The sequence below is a fragment of the Limulus polyphemus genome, unplaced genomic scaffold (assembly GCF_000517525.1).
Source record: "Limulus polyphemus unplaced genomic scaffold, Limulus_polyphemus-2.1.2 Scaffold238, whole genome shotgun sequence".
In the NCBI taxonomy this organism is placed as follows: domain Eukaryota; kingdom Metazoa; phylum Arthropoda; class Merostomata; order Xiphosura; family Limulidae; genus Limulus; species Limulus polyphemus.
This window is the reverse complement of record NW_013665848.1, coordinates 63,909-88,290: the sequence shown is the minus strand read 5'-3', so window position 1 is coordinate 88,290 and position 24,382 is coordinate 63,909. Positions and strand designations below refer to the sequence as shown.

Below are 24,382 nucleotides of genomic sequence, written 5' to 3'. Positions count from 1 at the left end.
TTTTATCAGGTCCTGTGTTTCACTTTTTTTTATTCAAACTGTCAAACGTAATGTTTGCGTTTAACTTGGTCTTGGCAGATAAGCAGAGAACAAACATTACTGAGACATATGTTATTTTGTGGTCAGTCATATGTATTTGATATTTCTTTTATCTATTCTAATGTTTTCATTCGCTTGTTTCAGAATTTTGGCGCAAAGTTGCACTTAGCCGCCGTTAATTTTATCCGATAGACTAAAGGGAAGGCAACTAGTTAACAGCACCCTCCATCAACTCTTGGGCTACTCTTACGTGAATGAATAGTGGAATTTGAACCATGAACCCTTAGATTCACAACCCAAATACGCTAACTGCAAGGTCTCATCCAACCGCTTCATTCTTAAATATCAAAAATTACATATCACTTAAAGTTAGTAGTACAAGTGCTTTTTGGTGTATTTTATTAAACCTTCACGTGTCTTTTTCCCAAATTTATTACACACTCTGATCTTTCATGTTTGAAAACCGATATTAGTTGCTGGTTTAGCTAGAAATTATATAAAGTGGGTGGACGGTTATTATTCATTATTCAATGCCAACTTATGAGCAAACATTTGCTAAGTTTAATGAAATTCTCCTAATTAAAGAGCGTTTAGCGTCACGTGATATTAGCTTAAGTAATTAGTATAAATAATGGTGCTTTATCCGGCTGTACAGAGTGCATGCCACTGATAGCAAGAAATTGTTAATCTAGTTTCCATATCGTTATTATAAAGGAAGTTATTAATACTGTTTTAGAGGAAAACTACCACCAAATATTTTAAATAATTGGGTTAGTTCTGTAAAAGTATAGCTCTGTTCCGAATAATAGAGTTGCGGTCCTAAAGATGATGTTGGTTACTATGGAGTGTCACTTTCTTACTTGCTTTTGTTGGTGTGTGTTGACAAAAAGTCATGATATCTCATCAAAAACACCTTAGATGTGAAAAATGTGCAACAAGAAAAAAGGGATTGACCGTGCGACGTAAAGGAATGAAATCAAAATTGGCGACCAAACTGATAACTACACTAATGTCCTTTTGTGTGATTTTGCCCTTTCTCTGGTCTCTTAGACAGTCACAAAAATAAGAATGATTTAAGTTAACTCATTCAAAGAATTATTCACAGGAATCGTAATTTTACTTTAGGATATAAAAGACATGAGAGATAATATGAAATTATATAAAATATTTAAAATCACCTCTGAGGAATACAGAGTTGTTATTTACGTATTGTTATGTTAGTATGACAATGTAAACGCTGGTAATAAAAGAATTGCGTGGGCGAGAAAATTACAGAATGTAAAATAGACGATATAATAGTGGGGAAAAAGCTGGCCAAATTAAAATAATTTTATTAATGAACACGAAAACAATGTTTCGGACAACAGCATACATTACAGTCTAACTGGAAGGGCTGTTGCCCGAAATATTGTTTTCTTATTCACTGATAAAGATGTTTTCATTTGGCCAGCTTTTCCCCATTATTACGTAATGTAAACGCTGTATCAACATTACAGAAAGTCTTACCAGGACATTTAAGTTTTTGTTTCATAAATGTTAAGGAAAGAAGGACTTATGTTGCTAAAAGGGTAAAATAACACTATATAATGTAAAGTATTACTGCATGATGTACCATAATAAAGTGTACAATATTACCATAAGATGTAAAGTGCCAATATAAAGTGTACAGTATTACCACAATAACTAGAATACCACTAGAAAATGTACAACTGTAAATTGTAAAAATATTATTACAAGGTGTTATATGTCACATATAAAGTGCAAAATGTTACAAAAATGTGAAATGACACTTGTAATGCATTACACTTTGCTACAACTTTCCAATATATATATATATTTAGTTCTCCGACTTTGTAAATATGGTTATGATCTCAATGTTTTAAACATGATAACGACATACATCTAATTTATCTTCGCAACAAATATAGTTTATTATTAAAAATGCACTCGAATTAAAAGCTGCTTATTCACAAATACATACATGTATATCAGACGGTCTTCCAGTGCTGGATGTATTTGCTGTATGTTTGGCAGTGTTCCAGGTTCTCAGTCCTGTTTCAGAAGGTCAAAATATATGCAAGAACTACTCACTTGGAGAAAAACTTTACATGTTTTTAATCTTCTATTAAACTTATAGTTCACGTGTAGCAAGATTGATAAACAATTTAAGATTTTTGTACGTGTGTATATAGATATATTTCAGTTTCAGATTTCTAGAAACCTCCGCTTATTTTAACATAAATTATCTTAGTGAATGCATGTTGTCGCCAGGTCTTTCTTTAAATATATTATATAAACATCTCTCAGTCGCTGTTTTGTCTTCATCATTATCCATCTTGAGAACTATCCACATTAATTCAAAGGCCCACCTTTACCTAAAGATTTTAACAAGAAGGCTTAACTTCAGATTTCACAAAACATAACATGCCTACCCCTCCAAGAAAAATAAAACATAACTTAGTTTTTTCTAGATACTAGTTGTCAGAGCCGTGCTCCATTTGGCCTGGTTAAGTTCAATGTTTTTAACTCTTTCACCGATCGACATGTCTTCTAATCCGCCTACACGATGATTAAAAGATAAACTTCTAGTACGTCATGATGTTTGTTTTAGACATAATAAATACTTACACCATCCACTGATCAACTTTACACAGAGGTTGGGTACGTTACATGTTGTCATGTCCGATTATGTTCTACCTGGCAATCATGCATCTTTACAATAGCCCTATAGTGTAGATTGCATTGCAAAAGACTCTCTTGTAAGGCTGCCATGTCATAAACACGCCAATGCTTCCTGATTGCTTTCCATAAGCCATCTAGTGTACGAGAGCAACGGTTTTCTAGCACACGTTTCAAAAGACTGGTCGCAATTAAATCCATATATGCTGCGTCTGACGTCTTGAACGTTATGTTTTCGGATGGATTTGCATTAATGTCCATTTCATTCTCCAGTTATTTGATTTGTAATTGAAGAGATATGTTGTGGAAACATTTTTTATACACGTGACTTGTGTCGCTTTCCCAGAAAGAGATATTTCTAGATTATTTTACGTACTGTTGTCTGGGGCACGTGGACAGCTATTTCGATTGATCTTTGGTTAGTAAAGTCTCTCCAGTTACAACATGCGGCATTTTGCTTACTACGCCTAGGGTACGGTTTGATGCAGTTCTCTTTCTGGATAGTAATGGTACCCCTTGTTGATCAATATTTCTTTGTTTCCCAACTCTATGGACTATTCCCATCTTGAAAATCCTAAATCCCGATCTTAACGCATACTTATGATCTGAGTGTATGATTACTTTGCGTCTGAAAGGTTTATTATATATCCTTCCCAAAATCGATCAATTTTCTGTGGTCGAATCACCTACAAAATGCCACCAAACAATGTAAAAAATGTGGTTCTTATACATTATGTTCCACTACAACTTTACATCGATTGAGGCTATCGTGTGACTTGCTAATTTACATATTAAAAATCGTTTCAATATAACGGACTCAAACCTATGTAATCAACCACGTTTTACAATTGTCCAAAATGATTGATATCTCCTTCTTATAAAGCCAAGGGTGCAGGAACTGGAGATGCTGAGGGTGCAGCAGCTACTACTAGCTTGGAGTACAAAGTTGATGGTTTTATTAACATGATTTGTCAAAATAATCACTGAATCTATATAGCTTCCACCATATAGAGAATTTACAGTCGTGTTAAATGGGTTTCTGCACCACCACTATAAAAATGTGTTCCATCGCCGCTGTCTATAATCACCATCTACGGATTATTGAGCATGTAATGCAAATCCATAAAATAAAATGTCACCTACAAATATAGAGTGAAATATATATAGGTCACGTTTCTGATAATTCTGTTATTTGAGTTGAACATTTCAAACTCTCTGATTGAAATATTAATAACATCTCTTTGATAGCTCTGTTATCTGAATTGAACATTTCAACCATCCTGATCAATATATTTAGTAACATGTCTTTGATAATTCTTTTATTTGAGTTGAAAATTTCAGCCCTTTTGACCAAAATATCAGTAGGTTGTCTTTGATAGCTCTGTTATCTGAGGTTTATCAAAGACATGTTACTAAATATATTGATCAGGATGGTTGAAATGTTCTGCTTTTATCTGAGTTGAAAATTTCAGCCCTTTTGACCAAAATATCAGTAGGTTGTCTTTGATAGCTCTGTTATCTGAGTTGAACATTTCAACCATCCTGATCAAAATATTTAGTAACATGTCTTTGATAATTCTTTTATTTGAGTTGAAAATTTCAGCCCTTTTACCAAAATATCAATAGGTTGTCTTTGATAGCTCTGTTATCTGAGCTGAACATTTCATTTCTCTGGATACGTTAGTAATACTCTCTAACATCTCTGTAATATGGGCTGAGCAAATTAACCCTTCTTTCAGTAACTCCGTTAGCTCTGTAATGTGATTTTATATACAGCAAGAGTGGTCTATCATGGCCTGATTGTTGGGGCACTCGACTCACAATCTGTTGGTCGTGAGTTTGAACATGCTCGCCCTTTCAGTTGTGGGGGCGTTATAATGTGACTGTCAGTCAAACTATTCTTTGGTAAATTGTAGCTCAAGAGTTTGTAGTGAGTGGTATTGACTAGTTTCTTTCGCTCTAGTCTATCACTTAAAAATTAGGGACGGTTAGCGCAGATAATCAGCGAGTAGTTTTAGTAGAAATAACAAGGAAATACTCTCTAGATTAACATGCAGGACTTTTAGTTTCTCAGAACAGTGTATCCTATAAAATATTAAATGTAGCGTAATTAAGTTTAATTATACGAAAGGCCAATCCCCTACTGGTGCTACATTATTCCTTTCTCTGGTCATGAAGTTACAAACTTGCTTATTCCATTAATTCTGTATCTCCCTGACTTCGTTGTCTAAGGTTCCTATTTCTTCTTATTTTTACTTCTTTTGTTTATTTGAACATAAAACCAGCAACTAACGTGTTTATGAAGACCCATTTCTAAACAGAATGTATACTTAAATTGTTTTGTAAGTCTTTCCTGTAAAAATGCTGCTTGTGTGTAACATGGATGCTTGATTATTTAATATGATTTCCTTTGTATATTCCAGGATCAATGCACTAGTTTCCCCGAAACAGACTTTAAGATTTACTTTACATTACTTGTTTAAGCGACACTGCTAACACTTAGCACTAACTGAATTGATAAATATTTAGTTGTGTTACGTATTATCACTGTTTTTAGGTTGAAAGAGCAGCTATTTTTTTACACGATGTATTGCTTTTTAGCATTATGTACGTATAAATATGTGTCACATTTACCTAATAAGTTAAAAAGTGTCTACAATTTACACTTCTAAAATAAAAATAGTACAGTTCAAATTGAAAAAAAAAGTGTGGCCGATGGTAAGAATTCTAAAACTGAATATACCTAATTGTTAACTGATTGGTTTGGTAAGCAGTATAATATTAAAGATGTTATGCATAGCTGTACTTTTCCTTTCAAGCGCAATGTCTGTGCCTGGGGATAAATCCTCGCCTATTCCACATAGTCAAGTGAAGACTTTCGGTTTCGGTTTTCGCGCTATGAGAAATAAACCTGAGGTAAGAACGTGTCCTTTTATTTCGATAATGAAGATATTGAATAATTATCTTTATAAATCTATCCTTGCATAAATGTTGTAGCAGAAACACAATGCTTTTGTACTGGTTATAGGTTTAAGCAACTTTTAATAAAGTGGGGTAAGAGTTATTGTGTAAATAGCATATCATTGTTTTTACGCACAATTTGTTTAACATTGGTTTGAATGTATATACTTTTATTATGTGACGTAAACAAGCTGACAATTTGTATAGTACACAGAGATCTTTATCTTTACCTGACTGAACTAGTGTTATACATAGTGTTAGAAAATATCTAGCTGAAAAATTTATAAAAACCACGAAACGGCAAGATAACCTCCATACTTTGTTTTAGCACAAAGCTACACATTGTGTTATTTGCACTCTGTTCACTGCGGGGAACCGAACCAAGGATTTTAGCATCGTAATTACATAAACTGTCCACTGACTCACCGTTAGACAACTTCCATATTAAAGATTTATTCTATTCTCTTCTCTTTAAGCTATTTATTCGTTTAAAACTGAAGAACGCAGATCGTAATTTATTTATACTACTTAGCGATCAAAAAATTTCACTAAAGCTTAGTATGAACCATAATAATTATTCATTAGCGGTTGAATGTGGATTCTACGTTAGAACAATTGGTTTAGTCTTCATAGAGGTTACAATCGCAGAAACGACGTGTTAATATTTAATGGGTAATTATACTTAAATTACTACTAAATTCATAATTGGTTTAGTCTTCATAGAAGTTACTTATAATCACAGAAACGTGTTAATATTTAATGAGTAATTGTATCTAAATTACTGGTACTAAATTCAGCCAAACCGGACATTTCTACACGAGAAACATAAAAACGTCAATTATTTATCTTCAATGGTTCTTTAGTGTCTCTGGTAGTTTTTAAGTAATTCAAAACTATGATATCTATTATTAATAATTGAAACATCATAAAATCTCAAACAAGTGTTCAAATGAGCCGGAGTCATGTGAACATGAATTTTTATTAGATCCTTAGCATGGAGTTAAAATATTGTCACCTTGCATCCCATGCTTTGTTTAACATAATTTTAAAGACTTGTCGAATTCCTCAATGTTTTCAATCATTTCACGATATGAGAAGATTCTGTGTGAAGCTGCGTCTTTCTATTTTTACTAGTTTGTCGAAACTTGTGTTATAATTTTCCTTCAAGATGTTTACAAACACACACACCAGATTTTGGAGCAAAAGAGCAAACCAGTTAACAGTTACTGTTGTTGAAAAACTTAGACAATTTCCTTGATGTGCTACTAGTACATAAATGCCTATATTATTCTATTTTTCAAACTTGGGCACTTGTTTAGTTGCATTTTCCTTACATCTTTATAACAGTGAATGATATAAGCTCCTTTAATTGATTGAATTATACTTTTGACTGTTATAACTGACATTTTTCCTTTTATTATTGTTTTCAGATTATACCTCTGGTGACAATTCTGACCACTGCGTGTGTAGGAGTAGCCGCTTACTGTGTTTATGCCTTGTCACAAAAGAGTGACGTAATGTAAGTTTATTTTACGTGCTTTGCTGCTATGTAATAGTTATTATGTTGATTTATGAAAATTTTGAAAATTAGCATAGGTCAATTAAATGTATGTATAACTTAATTAATGAGATTCTTTTATAAACTTAAAGTAAGCGTTTAGGACTTTCCTGACATTTTAAAACAATAAAATATTACCGAAACGGTTGGTGCTAGGCTTTAAAAATACTAATGAAATACCTATAATAATCAAAAGATACATTTTCTTAATTAAATATATAACTTGTATGTTCTGTAACAGGTGCTTAGATGAGTCAGAGCTCGCTTTGGTTTGAGCAGATAGTTAGGTAGAAAGTGAACATCTAAAGTTATTTCTATTTTAAACGTTATTTTAGCAAATACATGCATATTCTTTATAGTGTCATCTCGTTGTTACTGGGGATCAAGATATGGAAACGCGTGCAAATTATCTCTTGTAAATTTGGAAACGGTTTTAAAACTACAACCACGACAAAGACAAGCATCTCTCAAGTATATAAAAGCAAACCCCGCTGACCAGCCTTTTAAAACTTTCTCCAAAACTTGAGTGTTGTTACCGAACAGTAGAATATAGCAACAACGACATTTATGCGAAGGGAGTCTTTAATATACTTTATAAAAGAAAACACACTCGCGCAGCAGAGCGTTTAAGATAGCAACAGACTCAGAAACCACACCCAAAGTCCATCAGGGCCAATGGCTTAAAAATGAGGATATGTTTACGAAGCATAATTTTCCTGGTGCCGATAACAAGATAATAAACAAGAATTCGAAGTTGACGAAAACTCACCAGCCAAACATTCATAAGCTTTTGGTGAGACATTTTTGCAGAAAGAAATATCAATCGCAGAAAGCTACACGAGAGACACCTAGCATGAAAGAAAGGAAAATATTTAGTGGCTTTCTGTGAGGTATGGTTAAGATTAAGCGAGTATCATAAAGAAACAATTCAACTTTTTATCTACCACGTGATAGGCAGAACTGTCACACACACAGTACCGTGAATGCACACGAAGCCTTCCAAGATGGTTTATGGTAACCACAAGATTTAACCACAGGAAAAGTTGTAGCTAAGTAAAGTTTGATCTAAAATCAATTCCAACTACTGTCAGACTATGCCAAAATTTCATGAACAAGATTGCAGTGAATCAGAACAAAGCTTTTAGTCACACCTTGAAATAAACGGCCGTTTTCCAGAGAAAGATGGCTGAAGAAACTGGAATCACAGTAATCCCGTTCGATCACATACCTACAAAACCTAGCTCCAGTGATTTTTTTAAACGTGCGCTTGGAAATTGTAGCTTTAAGACGTTAGCTAGTTTATCACGACAAATGATACGAGTGTTCACTAGAGAACCCTGATCTCATGGAAATTTCATTGCAAAGCCATTTTCAAGAAAGAGAGAAGCAAAAAATAAAGCATGGACGCCAGGGATCATCGGCACTAATATGTCAAACTTAATTATTGTTTCCAAAGAAAAAAAGAAATCCGTATTGATTATAAAAACAAACTTCTCCTGATGTCATTGGCTTTCAAAACAGTTTGTTAATATATATATATATAATATCGTTACACATTCGTATAACTTATGATTCTGACCCTTATTTTGTAGACAAGTTCCTGTTTTGGAATTTTTTGTTTTGTTTGTGAACGAAATGTCTTAATTTGAAGAGAGAAAAAAACAATAATGCGAAATGTATTGGGAAAAATACACATTACTTTTATCAATTCGAGCTAAATACCCCCAGTGGCACAGAGTTATGTCTGCGGACTAACAACACTAGAAACCGATTTTCGATACCCGTGGTGGGCAGAACACAGATAGCCCATTGTGTAGCTTTGTGCTTAACTACAAACAAATCAAGCTGAACCAGAACATAAATATAACAGAAAAATATTGTGTAAATACATATGTATATATATTTTTTATAATATGTTAGAAAAAAAATCTATACGTTGGCCTATAACAAATATCCATCATTGACTGTTCCCAAATATTTTGTGAAACGATTTAATAGACAGACATGTATTTAAACATACCAGGTTGAAATAAAAAATACGGTTAATTGGATCTTGAATACGGTTTGCATTATACAATTAATCATCTACAATCAAAATAACGTGAATTCTCAAAATTTGCATCACAAACTGGCGTAAATGTAAGTAAAGTACATGTAAATGTATTGCGTAGTTCAAGATATTCGAGCACCACTAATAACTTCACACTCATACTCACTTTGTACGTGTACATGTTTGGGTAACGCTTGAAATAAAACTTGTATCTAACACACCTGCCTCAAAACAGATAAATCAGCAGTACGTTTACGTAGTCAAGTATAGGGATTATATAATTCTGTGTTTTATAATTTTAAAAAGTATATTATAAATTTAAAAACTTTTTATGATCGTGATTCCTTATTTGAGTTATATTCTTATAACAAGCACCTATCTAAAATAATCATCGTCTAATACTTACATATTCAGTGCTTAAATTAAACTTCCTGCTTACTTTCTGAACAGGTAAAACTAGTAGTTTTTAAATAGTTATTACACTTGATGATATTGAAAATAGTACAAGTGATGTGTTTCATCAAATTTCTAGATTTAAGATCATTAAATCACAACTAACTTAATTTTTCCATTTGTTTTTACGCTTGGCATGATACTTCACGTACCTAATTGCCTTGTTAATAAATTGAATGTTTTGTAACCATTAAAAGCTAGATCAGAAGTGAACTGGAAATGACCTAATAGCTAGTACGTAGCGCTCAGAATCAAAAGGTCTAAGGTTCGAGTCTGCAAATCTACCGTTAAACAGGCTCATCAGTTCCAGCTGTGAGCGCATTTTATAAATGGCAGTTAATCCTGCTATCCGCTTAAAAGTAGTCATATGGGCAGCGGGTGCCGCTGACAGTTTGCTCACCGTCTGACCAAGTTCAGGATCAGGTACAGGTAGGCCTGAACCTTGAGGTAGACTGATCTAGCCGTTTAGCCCATAAGTATTGGTTATTCTTCAATTCATAAATTTTAATTTCCATAGGATTACACTAAAACCTACAAGATCAAAGAAAACGATGTATATCTTGGATGCGCTTAGCCATAAAAATCTCAACCCTTTACTGAAGTGTTCATTTGTGTAAGCTTCAAAACTGTCTTGATAAACTTATCACTCGTGAAGTAGATTAGTTTTCGTGCTATTCTATACAAGCGTTGTTTTTAGTAGTGTGTTTAAGCTAATGCACGTGGAAAAAACGTGCAAAACTGGCGTTTCTGCCATACCACGTTTTCGTATAATCATAATACGAACGTGTAGAATAATATACAAAAGTGTTATAAACTCTGAACGTGACTATCTTCCACTTCAGCACATCATAAACACCTGCTTTCAGAAAAGCGTGTTTTACGTTAATTGTACAAGAAAATTCTAACAATAAATCATGAGTTCTTCCCACTGTTGACAACTCTTTTGTCATAAACAAATGCATATGAGTCATTTAAAGTGCAAAACGAAATAAAAGTCCTTATAATAGTTTTAAAATACTTGTGTACGTTGGCAATCAAGAAAGAATTTTTAGGGTTCAAGTGACAATAAATATTAAGGTTTTGCTTTGTACTTGTAGAATTTTCAATCTTTATTGTTTCCTTCAATCAGAAAATTAAGTAACTCAATTATTAATTTACAGATAGAGTAGGACAAACGTTAATCTTAAAAAAAAAGCTAGAAATATTTTTACAGATTGGATCATGACGTTTTCGACATTTTTAATAAACCTAATAATAATTTACAAAATCCTATTAAGATCGATTTGAGTTTAATATTTATCTTTCTATTAAATACTGTTAAGTATTAAGCTGTTTACTTCACAACAAAATAATTTCTTTATAAGTTCAACGTTAATGTTTTCATACTTTACTATGCCTTATTGTATGTTTCACAGGTTTGAAAAGTTAATGATAAAGTGTTAAGTTAGTTATCGTTTCTGATAAAGTGTTAAGTTAGCTATCATTTCTGATGAAGTGTTAAGTTAGCTATCATTTCTGATGAAGTGTTAAGTTAGCTACCGATTTTGGTGAAAATTTAAGTTAGGTATCGTTTTTTTTTGAGTAAATTCTGATGACTTCAATAAAGTTTTTAAAGTATTTATATCATGTAATTTTTAACTTCGTCTTATTTTTTTAATAAGCATTTTACACCAAGCTGATTCCAACTTAATTTCTAATGAAAATGTAAACAAAATACGCTGCTGATAATCTTATATCTGGTGTTATATAATGCATAATAACTTTCAATAATAATTTATACTGTAAGTTTACAATATAAACATATCTAATCAAGAGCCTTATGTTTTGTCCTGGATAGAATGTTTATAAAATATTAATAATATTACCTTCATTTGTACGCAAAATAATTTCAGGATGTACTAATACTTTATATATATATAGATAAGACTTTTTCTTTCAATTTAAATCAGAGTGGCATTTTGAGAAAAAATGTTTCTCATCTTATCTGCTCCCCAGTGGCACAGCGGTATGTCTGCCCACTTACAACGCTAGAAATCGTGTTTTCATATCCGTGGTGGGCAGAAAACATATAGCCCATTGTGTAGCTTTGTGCTTAAATTCAAACATACAAACAAGTCATCTTATCTTAAAATAACGCCCTATAATTAGTAACAAATATAGTGACATACCGTGAAGAACACGTGCTGTTCAACATGTAACAGAATTTACAACAAATTTAATGAAAATGCAATGATCACAAACAAGTGTTGTTGTTTTTTATTTGAAATATAACCTTTATTTTATTTAAACTGTCGGAATATTTATAAGACACAAAAAACATTTTCACTCTAGCAGCAGTTCCAGCATTAATATAGTTTAAAAAAAGTGTTTATTTATGAATTTTTGTGTTTAAAGCAAAGATACTGAGGCTATCTACCGCGCAAACTATCTAGCAAACTACCACACTTAGGGGTTGAATGTCACTCTTATAACGCACCCACAGTTTAACGTGCGGAAAAAAATTGTGGTATCGCTCGCCAGCTCAGAAGTCTATCCCAAATCCAACCCACGTCCTTCTAGAAAGAGATTCCAAATGTTTTAGTATATTGGATTTACTTCTCTACTTCCTAATAAATCCTGTCAATTCAATGAGATTTGATAAATTCTCTCTTAAGGTGATGCAAAACAATTCATTAAATGAATCATTGTATCCCTGCACAATATTTTATAATAAAAAAAACAACTTTAATACACCAAGAGTTTATACAAACATGCACAGTTTTGTTTTTAAAATGAGAGTGGAAATGTGAACTTTGGCTAGCTTGCGAGTTAATTATCTACTTGTAAATCAATCTTATTCTGTACTCGATTGGAACAGACGAATGATTTAGTTTCAGTCTTTATGCGATTTTTTAGAGTAAATATCTCCCAATGTTTTGTGAGATTGGAAAGAAGTAAAATATTTAAAAAGAAAACATTATAAGAACAAAAGTCACACTTTTCAGAAAAAAGAAACCTTAAAGTTGAGGAGCTTATGAATTAGAATAGGCAACAACATCTGATGCAGAAATAAAAATAACAAAAATATAAGAGCAAAAATCTACTGTTGGGGGTAGGTTTGGCTTGTTTTGAATTTCGCGCAAAGCTACACAAGGGCTATCTGCGCTAGCCATCCCTAATTTAGCAGTGAAAAACTAGAGGGAAGGCAGCTAGTCAACACCACCTATCGCCAACTCTTGGGCTACTCTTTTACCAACGAATAGTGGGACTGACCGTCACACGGCACGTTTGGTAGGACGGGGATTCGAACCCGCGACCCTCAGCTTGCGAGTCAAGCGCCCTAACCACCTGGCCCTCCTGGGTCCAAAAAATCGGACCTAAAAATCCGATAGAGTAGGCGATGATTGAATATTCGACTGAGTGTTTTCTGATTAATGAATGGATGTAATTTTATTTAAATTTTCGTAACTTCATCAGCGTTACATCACTTTTAGGAATTATGAATGCAATTGTTTGTTTGGAATTAAGCACAAAGCTACACAATGGACTATTTGTGCTCTGCCCACCACGAGAATCGAAAACCGGTTTCTATCGTTGTAAGTCCGCAGACATACCGCTATGCTACTGAGGGTGGGGAGGGCTATGAATGTAAATCTTAACAGAAGTTTTATTGACATTTTCTTTAAAACTCTGAAGCATTTGTTCATTTTTAGAAGGTTTATAGAATTAAAATATATCATTCTGCTAGTATCGCTAGAGGAATTCGGTTTTGACGTTATCTTTATTCATGTACACGTTTTTGAGAAACTTAAAATCCGTTGATGCAAAAAATTAAAATCGAAACACATTTTGTCAAAGTTTGTAAAAAAACCCAAAAATATAATGAATTTTCAAATACAAGTGTTTTCTTTCTCCTCATATAAACTTGAGTGTAAAAATGAAAATAGAACGTTTGAACGTTTTCGTGAGTGCTTTGTTTAGTTCTGAGTTAAACATTAAATGAAGTGATTTGTCACTTACTACTCTTGCATATCGAAAATATCCTTTTTTGTGACTAAAGCTGCATAACAGTTGATAAGTAGAATTCTCGAATAATCTCCATACAAATAAAAACAGGCCAAAATTAAGTATATTTTTACAAAGAAAGGAAACACAAGTACTCCCTCTTTAATTATATAAGTATCTTAATGTTGTTATATATTTTCTGTACATGGCCAGGTGGTTAGGGCGCTCGACTCGCAGCCTGCAGGGCGCGGGTTCGAATCCCAATCCCATCAAACATGTTCACCCTTTCAGCCGAGAGGGCGTTATAATGTGACTATCAATCCCACTATTCGTTGGTAAAAGAGTAGCCCAAAAGTTGGCGGTGGGTGATGGTGACTAGCTGCCTTCCTTCTAGACTTTCACTGCTAAATTAAGGTAGGCTAACGCAGATAGTCATCTTATAGCTTTGCTCGAAAATTCAAAACAAACAATCGATGTTTTCCGTAATAGATGTATTCATGCAAATTTTTCTTTTGTCAATGAAAATACCAAAGAAACCGTTTTGAATGGAGTTAGAAATTAATATAATATTGTCTATAATTAATTAATGAAACTATTTATACATAGAGATATAGTGTATTTGAAGCAAATGAATGAACAACAAATTCAGCCTATATATATATATATTTGTTTTTGTTTTTCAAGAATCAATCGAAAAAAACTGCCACCATGGGAAAGAGTAGACCCGGAGACTCCGCAAAAGGTACAATAATTATTAAACTTAACACGTGCATGCAGAATCTTATGAAAGGTTACAAAATATTTCGTTAATGACAGCGTGAGGTAATGGCTATTAGTTTTAGTATATTGAAAGAGTAGACCCGGAGACTCCGCAAAAGGTACAATAATTATTAAACTTAACACGTGCACGCAGAATCTTATGAAAGGTTACAAAATATTTTGTTAATGACAGCGTGAGGTAATGGCTATTAGTTTTAGTATATTGAAGGAGTAGATTTGAAAACATGTTTCATTTAAAGTAAGTTTAATTATCCCATGGCATTTTGTGAAACATGATTGCAGTTTTAATATCTTAAGGTCCTATAAAACTCTTTTCGATCACTTATAAAATCGGTCCTGAGGGTGATATCTATCTGTATGCATGTATAAAGAAACCAAATATATATTTACTTTTGTTGCAATACAGTTAAAAGTGTTGTGATTTAAGAGTGCACAGACAATATAAAATTGTCTCACTCTTGGAAGGTTGCAGTACAGGAGTTTTTTACGCAAAAATCTATTTCGCGATGGAAAAATAATGCAAAGCGCAAATAATTACGTCTTGAATTTGAGAAATCGTCAACAGCTTCGTGAGATCCGAAATTATTGTTTATTTAATTCAGTAAAGACACTATAAAAGTAAACAATAAATTGTTTATAAAGCTTTTTAGAGATGATGATAAAATAATGTTATTTAGTAAAATTCATAAGCTGACAAGTTTCAATATTTTTGTTTCATTTTAAATTATAGTAAAATGCTTTTGCTGATTTTGTTTAATATCACATTTCCTCTTATAAGTATATATTTTCAAAGAAGTCATGCCATTAATGATAATTATTCATGTACCAAAACGCTACAGTCTATGAGATATACTGCTGATACACTCTTCTCTGATGTCTCACATAAGGTTTACTAGAATATTATGACGTGAAGACATCAGCTCCACACGTGCTATGTTTAAAGTATTTCTGAGATAAGCTTGGTACGCACGTTCCATGTGCGTGTGTCTTGTCACGTAGACGAGATGCTTGTGACGGTTTTACTTGTGCCACTCCCTCGAACTCAGTTGATTTTTGAGGAGTTTAAAGAAATTAACATGGACGGTTTTAAAACGTTTTCGTTATCAACAGTTTTAACTTTGATGCGGCATTGGCGTGGAAAGGTAACACTAAAAGCTATTGCATTAGTCGATATGAACTCGCTTCTTGGATTTAACGGATCAAGGTTAAATATTTGAATTGTTTACAATTGACTATTTGTGGATTTTAAATATTTGTGCCTTGTCTTCGGAATAATCTAGATTGAAACCCAACTAACACTGCTATGGATTCTAGAACACATTACAATAAAATCTGGCTTAGGCTTGTACTTATGATATTTAAATTATTATAATGTAAAGTCTTGTTGCATGTCTCGATTGCCTTTGAAAAAACAAATGAACAAACCACAGTCTGGATCTTTTACGCATGGATTTTATGTGTTCTGGGGGACTCAAACGTCTAAAAACAATATATTTATGATTTTGCGTTTTCTCTAAACACAAGCATTAATACGAGATCAGTTGATTAATTAACACACCGTAAATTAAGGGTTAATGGAGTCCAATTCAGTGACGTAACATAAAACACTGCAGCTCCTGCAATGCAGAGAGCCCGCCCCGGGTTTTCAGGAAGCTTTCGGTTGGAAGTCAAGAAAACTGTCAATCAAAATTGTTAATTGTTTTAAATCCTATAGCCAATAATTATTCATTTCTCCAACGGTACAATTGTCGGGATTACACCGGACTCAGTTATGATGCGACCAGTCAACATCAAAGGGGCGGGAGGGGGGAGTTAATCAGTGCTCCGTACACACTCAGCCTCAGGGATTGTGCAGGACCGACTGGGAGAAATGCATCAGCCATTTTGTTTACAGCGTACATGTTTCAATATAGGTTCCGAGTGACTTAATTATGAGAAATGAATCGTTCTAGTGGTGCAAGGAAGTATTTGAATGGTGCTCAAAGTGAAAAAAAAAAAGTTGCCGAAAATAACACCTGCTATCCGTAATCCTGAATCGACATCATCAGAATCAGAGTTCTACCTAGTCCAACTATTGTTGTTCTGCTCCACTCAAAACGCCAGTGGATCCTTTAACATCATTATTAGGTAATAAACATTAGCGACAAATAAGGTAATTATAGTAAATAAATAATGAAACTCTAATTGAAAATGAACAAGACAAACCTGAAGCTGAAACTAGTCATTGTCATCCACATGATCCGTTTCCAACTAATAGAGCAAACTTTCCAGCAGACATGGATCATAATAGAGCAAACTTTCCAGCAGACATGGATCATAATAGAGCAAACTTTCCAGCAGACATGGATCATAATAGAGCAAACTTTCCAGCAGACATGGATCATAATAGAGCAAACTTTCCAGCAGACATGGATCATGATACCAATGTAAAAAAGTTCATTAATAAAAATGGTTCTTGCAAGTCTAAATGACATTTTCCGCGATATATATATATAAACGATATGCTAGATGCTTTCTGAGTGGATATTATTACAAACTGTCTAAAAATGCAAATAATGTTCCTAGGAAATGTTTGTGTTATTTTCTTAAACAGGACAGCGCCTATTGTGAGAGGTGTTGATTGTTTGAAGATCGAAAACGCACTTCTCATCAACAAACATGGGTGGAATAAAAGATTGGTTAGGGAATTCAGAAAAAAATCAAAGAACATGAAATTGCCTAGCGTGTGGGGCAGCCTGTGTTATTCAATTACGACACATGGAGAAATAACTAAAATTAAATATTGAATACCGAGAGCAGATTCTTACCTTGGCCTCTTTCAATCTAGCTTTCCGAAAGAACCAAGAAAAATTAGTGGAAAAAAATAGTGGAATATTTTTTATCGGTAATAGAACTCGGTTTGAAAACAATTAACTGAAGAGGATACCAAAGCAAAATATCTTAGTTCATAAATATAAAACGAGCTGATTGAATTGTTGTCAAAAAGTAAAAAATGAAATAATTGCCTAAATAAAAAGGGCTCAACAAATTCATTCTGTTATTACGGACACAATGCAAGCTATAAAAAAACGGGGACCGACTTAGCCAGGTTTTCCGATACGCAATGGTATTCCATGATGTTAATACTTAGTCGGGTTTTCCGATACGCAATGGTATTCCATGATGTTAATACTTAGTCAGGTTTTCCGATACGCAATGGTATTCCGTGATGTTAATGAAATTACAAGGAAAATAATAATAGAAGAGCTTTTCGGGCTTCATAACATTACAGATCAAAGTGGTGAAGGGCTAGAGGCCGAAATAGTGAAAAACTCGAAGACATGGGGTTGTCAGTTCAAAATGTTGAGATCGAGAATACGATAAAGTTATCGCATAATTTAAATTTAGTATTGAATGACATTTACATGAATATGTCTAAAATTAGGAAATTTGACGTCATTTTGCAGCGAGTATATCAATTTTAAGTCAAAACATCAAACGGTGGGACCTATTTACAAACGTAACGTCTTCTCCAAACCCAACGCATAAAACTGTGCCCCACACGCTAGGCAACCAGACGTGGTACTCTGCTTGCTGTATGTTTCTGGAATGAAAGCACTAAGTATAATCTTACGACAGTCTCAAAAGACACACGCGTGCTCAGAAGCAATTGGACTGAAAAATGCGTGGAGATCTTTGAGTTGGTGCTCATGATTGTGGTCCAGTGCAAAGTAATATACTGTAAACATTGAATCAAAACCGCTTCAGTCTAATGACATGGACCTTTCTCTAGCTGTTAGAATGTTAAACACTGCAACCAAGACCTTTACAAGCTTTAGAGAGAAAACTCTGGAGGAAAAAAAACTGCCGCATCTTCATTTGCCCCCTAGTGGTACAGATGTATGTCTGCGGACTTAAAACGCTAGAATCCGGGTTTCGTTACCTGTGTTGGGCAGAGCTTTGTGCTTAACTACAAACAAACAAACACTTGCAACTAGTTGGGGCATTGAACCTAAGTTTGCTTCAAAGCGCTTACAATTTAAGAGAAACATTTTGACTAACTCTGCTAAGACTTGAGATTATCCAATCCTGAGGAAAATTTTAAGGTAGCTATGTTCTACTCCCAACATTTATATTGAGTAACAGTTGAAAACCCTATTCTGTGGAATGAACACTATAGTTCAACGGTTATATTTTGTGTCTCCTCTTCCGAAATTATTAGTGCTAATGCACTATTTAAATTAGCCTCGTTCCTGGTATGCTCAATACAAAAGAGTATATTTTCGGACTTTTCTGCACAACTACTGTCATTCAGAACCGCATCGAAGGATAAAATACAATATATTTCAAAATAAACATTTTTTTAAAAACGAGGTAGCATATAAGAAGTGGTATCTCGCCTGCATTGATGAAGTTACCCCCCCCCCAACATATTTTTTTGTATTACGCCACTAGAATTCATATCAAATTAATATATAATCGGTGGATTGGTTCACATGATAAATCGTCATGACAACTCTAACGACATACGAACACTATCCCTGTAAGTTTGTGTATTTTGATTGATACGTTTTTTTCATATGTTTGGTACGTGTGAACCAAATCTATCTTTCGTCAACAAGTTCCCATCGCCAGTAAGTAATACTTAGATCGTCCTAGATCAGATTTGTAGATGGGGTTAATTAAGCGCACAAACCTTTCTGCACGTACAGATAATCATCCAGTTGATGTTTTAGTAGATGTCATACCCTGTGAAATGTATTACGCAATCACATAAATAGACAACTTCACATATTCTCATTCATCTTCTCTCTTGCCTGCGACTAGATGGTGATTACGTTAGCTGTAACGATTCATTACAAGTTGATTAGATTGTTGAAACTTGTAAATATCTTAACATCGAAACTTATTGTTTTTTTTATTTAAAAAAACAAATATTTCATTTGATGTGTATGAACCATGTCAGTTTTAGTAAAGAGAAGTTATGGATATAGCTTTGTATATTTTACTTAGGAATATGCTTATCGCTACTACTTTCAGTGGGCAGGACTAAAATCAGAGCCAGTCGTAAGGCATCTTCCTAGGGCCTCTTGCTTTTGAGGACCTGTATACATATTTTTTATTAGTTATTCTTAAAGATGAAGTTGCAAAATCCAAAAACCATATAGTTGGCCAATTAATGAACGTACCACATCGTTTTGGCTTACAACTTCCGTCAATTGTTTTCTATTGCCGAATGCTATGAGCCCCCTCCCACATTTTCTATTTTGCCTAGAACCCCCCAGCGCCTAAATCCGCCTCTGACGAAAATGTCATCTGTCTCACTCTGAATACCTACTAGTATTCAATTTTACCTGTGTGTTGACTGTAAATCGTTGAGATAATAAGTTATGAAAGCTGCCGGGTGGTGTGAACGTTGACCAGTCGCTTTACCAATAATCAAAAGACTTTGGTGAGCACGTTTTCGAGGAATTGCATAACTTTTGTTTAAGCACGGTTCAGTATTAATACTTATTTTGACATACCTAGCTTCATTTCCATTGAATTTCAATCATCCCAGCTTAAATCCTTCTTCATTTTATTAATAAAATACTTCTATTTTGAAGTTTAATGCTTGGTTGAAACTGTCATAACTCATAAGGGACTTACCACCTGTTTGTTTGTTTTTGTTGTTTATAGCAAAGCTACTGAAGCTGCCCTCCCTAATTTTGAACTGCCCGCCAAAGGGAAGACAACCTGCCGACAGTACCCACCGTCAGTTCTTGGACTACTCTTTTAGTAAAGAATGGTGGAATTGAACGTCATATTATAGCTCTATCGTGGCTGAAAGTGATATCATGTTTAGCGCCTGGTTTCAATTCCGCGACCCGCAGATTGCTGGTCAAGCGCCTTAACCACCAAGCCATGCCAGGCTGTTCTCATCCGCGTCATTAGGTCTGGTTAAATAATTTTATGGTAGTTGAGACCATTTTTAAAGGAACTCGTTTCATATAACCCTTGAAACATAACCTGGTGAAAACTGATCTTCAGGAAATTAGCAAAGACTTCTTCGTCCACCCAGTGTATTAATCACATCCTGTTAAGTTTCCCATTTAACAAACCGTATCAAATGCTAAGGAGGAAAACTCGTGCTTTGCGTACGAAACATTTTTTAGGTTGTGGGATTTTGTATTTGAATGCATTACTGTGTACTTAATGCAATTAAAACACTTATTTGCCCAGACCACTCACGTATGAGGTTAGTTACGTACAGTTCTGAACGAATCTGATGGCCATGCTGGACCTCTTAATCACTGCGAGGTTAAACCTATTCCACAACACATAATATCCATCAAACACCTCTAGTACAAAAGACGCTTTGAGCCGAATGATCTGATCAAAAATGACAAGTCCATCAGCTTATCTGTTAAGAGACACCAGAAGTAGCGACTCTTTCTAAACTCGGGAATCGAGGGAAAGTGTTAAAACTCAACAGGATGACGATACCGGTACTCTAAATGTCTATAAACGAATGAAGACATTTACAAACAAAAGCTTAACACATAATCACTACTGTCTGGGATGGGGCTCTGAGGGATGATAGTTCAATTTCCCAAATTTCTTTTCCTTTACAATGCATAGTACTATCCACATCTACCCTTCCCTTATGCATATGGTGACGTCGTCTATACTTTCCTACTCCTAATTTCGTTCTTGCATAGTTTAATAAAGTATGAAAAGCTTCCCACACACACGTCACTCCTTTAATTATATAGATAGAATTGACACTTAGCATTTTGCTGAACCGGAGCATGAAAGCGTAAAAAATGTATATGTTTAGCTATATTTTGCTTCTGATTTTTATAATTTTTTATCATCAAATTTAAAATTGCAAGCATTTTTGTTCAAGTACGTACACTAAAATTAAGGTGCCAACTTATCATGAAGAGATTTCAGCATTTAAAGATTAGAATTCGTGAATCAACCAAAATATCAAACATTATACAATAATTAAGTAATCTTTATTTCATTTCTTTTAACACCTAAATAACAAAAATAGTGTTAACTGTCGTAAACCGCAAAAAAAAAGAAGTCTTCAGTTGTTCTTAAATTACTATTATATTTTACATTACATTTCATTAGTGCTCGAATTGTGGGGGAGCTGAGGGAACATAATTTCCTTTCTTAAAATCAATATAAAAAGTTTCCTTCCCTTATTATCAAATTACTGATTGACTTAGTTTCAATGGAGACCCATTGTGTACAGTCCTACTATTTTTTTTAAACTAATGAAGTCAAACTTACGTGTCAAACAGACTACAAGTCTGTGATGTCGTAAATCAGTACATAAAGATTAGACTGATTAAATGAACAGTCGGGTGAATTAAGGTAAACACACACGTTAATGAATATGCCTAGATAAAAACTTTAAGTTAGACCTGTGTGTTAACCTGTCTAATTACCTGAGTAGCCTTTATCACGTCTTGCAGAGTGACACTGGCCATCAGTTGACCCCCTCGCATTTACGGTATTTTCAAACGTGATCTCAATTTCTCACGAGATTTGAAAGTCTTAAGACCATATACAAAATTAGCAAAGCAAAACGACTGCCATGAGCGTAAAGAACTGAACAATAGAATGATAATATTCAAAACTGTTTTAAATATTATAATCTTAATATTACAATATCTACAAACATATAAAAACACCAGTGGTTTTCTCCTAAGATCCACACACCTTAACGAAAAAAAAAAATAATAAATACTATTTTACCTATACAAGAATAAGACCATTACAAAAATATACATTATCCCATTTTAAAATCACATTAAAGTTTTTAGATGAGGCAACCAAAATCACATGAAACTAATTACTTGCAGGTCTATAATCAATGATTGAAAACTGACAATATTTTATTTTTTGTTGTATCACATTATTTATTAAAGGCGTTTGACAAGGTCTTTAGACGTCTTATGAAAGGTTAATAAACCAAGTGAATTTTTTTACCATTACATGTTGCCGTGTTGATAATATGCTCTACTATTGATACATGAGAGCTTTTCGGTATGTTCAGATATCTTGTTCTGAAAAGAACCTTCGAAACTTTAACCTGAAAGTTATGGAATTTCAATATATATATATCCCCATTTATTGTAATATCAATTATTCCAGCAGTCAACATGATTCACTTTATGTCTTTCAGTATAACTAACTATTGAACTCATTTGAATTGTAGCCACAAAATAGGTCAGCAATCACGTCAATATTACATATTACGTTTGATTTGTTTTTTTCAAATTTCAATCTAATTTTGTATACGTGATAATCTACATGTTATAATTCAGATTTTAACCAGTATCAGTTCCTTGTGACCCGTCAGGTCACACAGACCCATATGATAAATGATCTCTCAGACACATGATAAGACTGAACAATAGGTGCTATTACTTCAAAACTCTTGTAATGTAAGAGTTACATTTGGCTTTCTATACATTCTTTCTTATTTTATTTTTTATAATTATTCTATAACCTACATACATTTCGGTTTAATTATCAAGCTCAATTGTCTTTGTTTCGGTGATGAAAACATGTGAATTATAAAATCTAATTTTCCTTACTTTAAATGCCATTTTGTTATTTTGTTCTTATATGTTACTCCTGTTTCTTTGTTTATTTCTTTAATTGCTTATTTTACGTTAACTGCTAATAAACTATCACAGTTAATGAAGGTAGGTTTATATTTTTATATGTATGAATTATGTTATTTTGGAACAGTGAAACTTAAATACATTCGTATATCTTACGCGATATGAAAATGTTACTCGTTCTTCGTGTTATTCCACAACCAAACTCAATACCAACACATTTCACGTCATATATATATTGTCATTGTCATATTTCAGGCAATTTAGGAATTTTATTTAATACTGTAGTCCTGGTTACTTACATTCCAATATCGAACACCGAATAAAAATGTTTATTACACCATAGATATGTATAAATATTCATGATTATTAAATTCATTATTTCAGTTCACTTATTATTTCAAGTTCAGCACAATTTTATTTATCTTTATTACCTATATTCTTGCTTTCATATTTCGTTCTGTATGAATAAATATCCAATAATGTGGGATTCTGTAATATTTCACTTTATGCATTTCTGTTAATTATGCAGAGGTCTATGTTTCTTTTTTTTTATTTTAGCATTTATCATTAAAGTTATTCAAAAATCATTAATATACGGCTTTCAATTCACTATATTTTTAGCTCTTCACAGTACACCAGGAGTACAAGAAAATTCCAGAATTGGAAGCCCTGAAGAAAGAAATAGGGAGCAGTTAAACGATAGTTATGCATACATACCAAAAGCTAAACCTGTACACAGGTCATCTAAGTGTTATTAATATATGTGGTTGTTCATCTTGATTTAGTAAGCTTCGAGTTGAATATTCTTCAGATTTTTTTTGTTTCTCAGCATTACAAGTTAGGGCGCAAGTTTTATAATCTCAATTATCTCAGCAGTTCAAGATAGAAATTTCAGCTCAGTATATGAAATGTAGCGGACTGCAAGGCAACTTAATTGTGAGTATATATATCTGTGTAATAGCTTTTGGTTTCTGATTTATTCTAAACTTTAAGCTTTAAAAATCAGTATTTAACGTTGATTGTATTGGCCTCACCTAGTATGTGAGACCAGATTTGTGATGTTTGTTATATGAGAAACGCAATAAATTTTTGTTTGACTGCAGAGTTATACATGTTTTATAATTAATTCCAATACTAAAAAAACGTATAAAAACTGACGAATTACACAGGTCTGCGGTGATTGTTATTGTCTTGATATTTTTACATGTTCTACAGTAATTTCTGTATGCTGAATCCGAAAATTATATCCGGTTTTCTCAGTCACGTACAGAT

The 24,382-nt window shown here is 33.4% G+C and overlaps 1 protein-coding gene across 1 annotated transcript in view; it reads left to right on the top strand.

Annotated features, from left to right (window-relative positions):
- LOC106478650 (normal mucosa of esophagus-specific gene 1 protein-like) overlaps nucleotides 1–24,218 on the top strand; it is a 30,313-nt gene extending 6,095 nt beyond the window's left edge. Inside the window, exons 2-5 of the mRNA XM_013939207.2 lie at nucleotides 5,538–5,634; nucleotides 7,110–7,198; nucleotides 14,409–14,466; nucleotides 23,732–24,218. Of these exons, the coding sequence (XP_013794661.1) occupies nucleotides 5,542–5,634; nucleotides 7,110–7,198; nucleotides 14,409–14,466; nucleotides 23,732–23,806 (315 nt within the window). The 5' untranslated portion in view covers nucleotides 5,538–5,541 and the 3' untranslated portion in view covers nucleotides 23,807–24,218. The remainder of the gene's footprint in view (nucleotides 1–5,537; nucleotides 5,635–7,109; nucleotides 7,199–14,408; nucleotides 14,467–23,731) is intronic.
- Nucleotides 24,219–24,382: the final 164 nt, after the last annotated feature.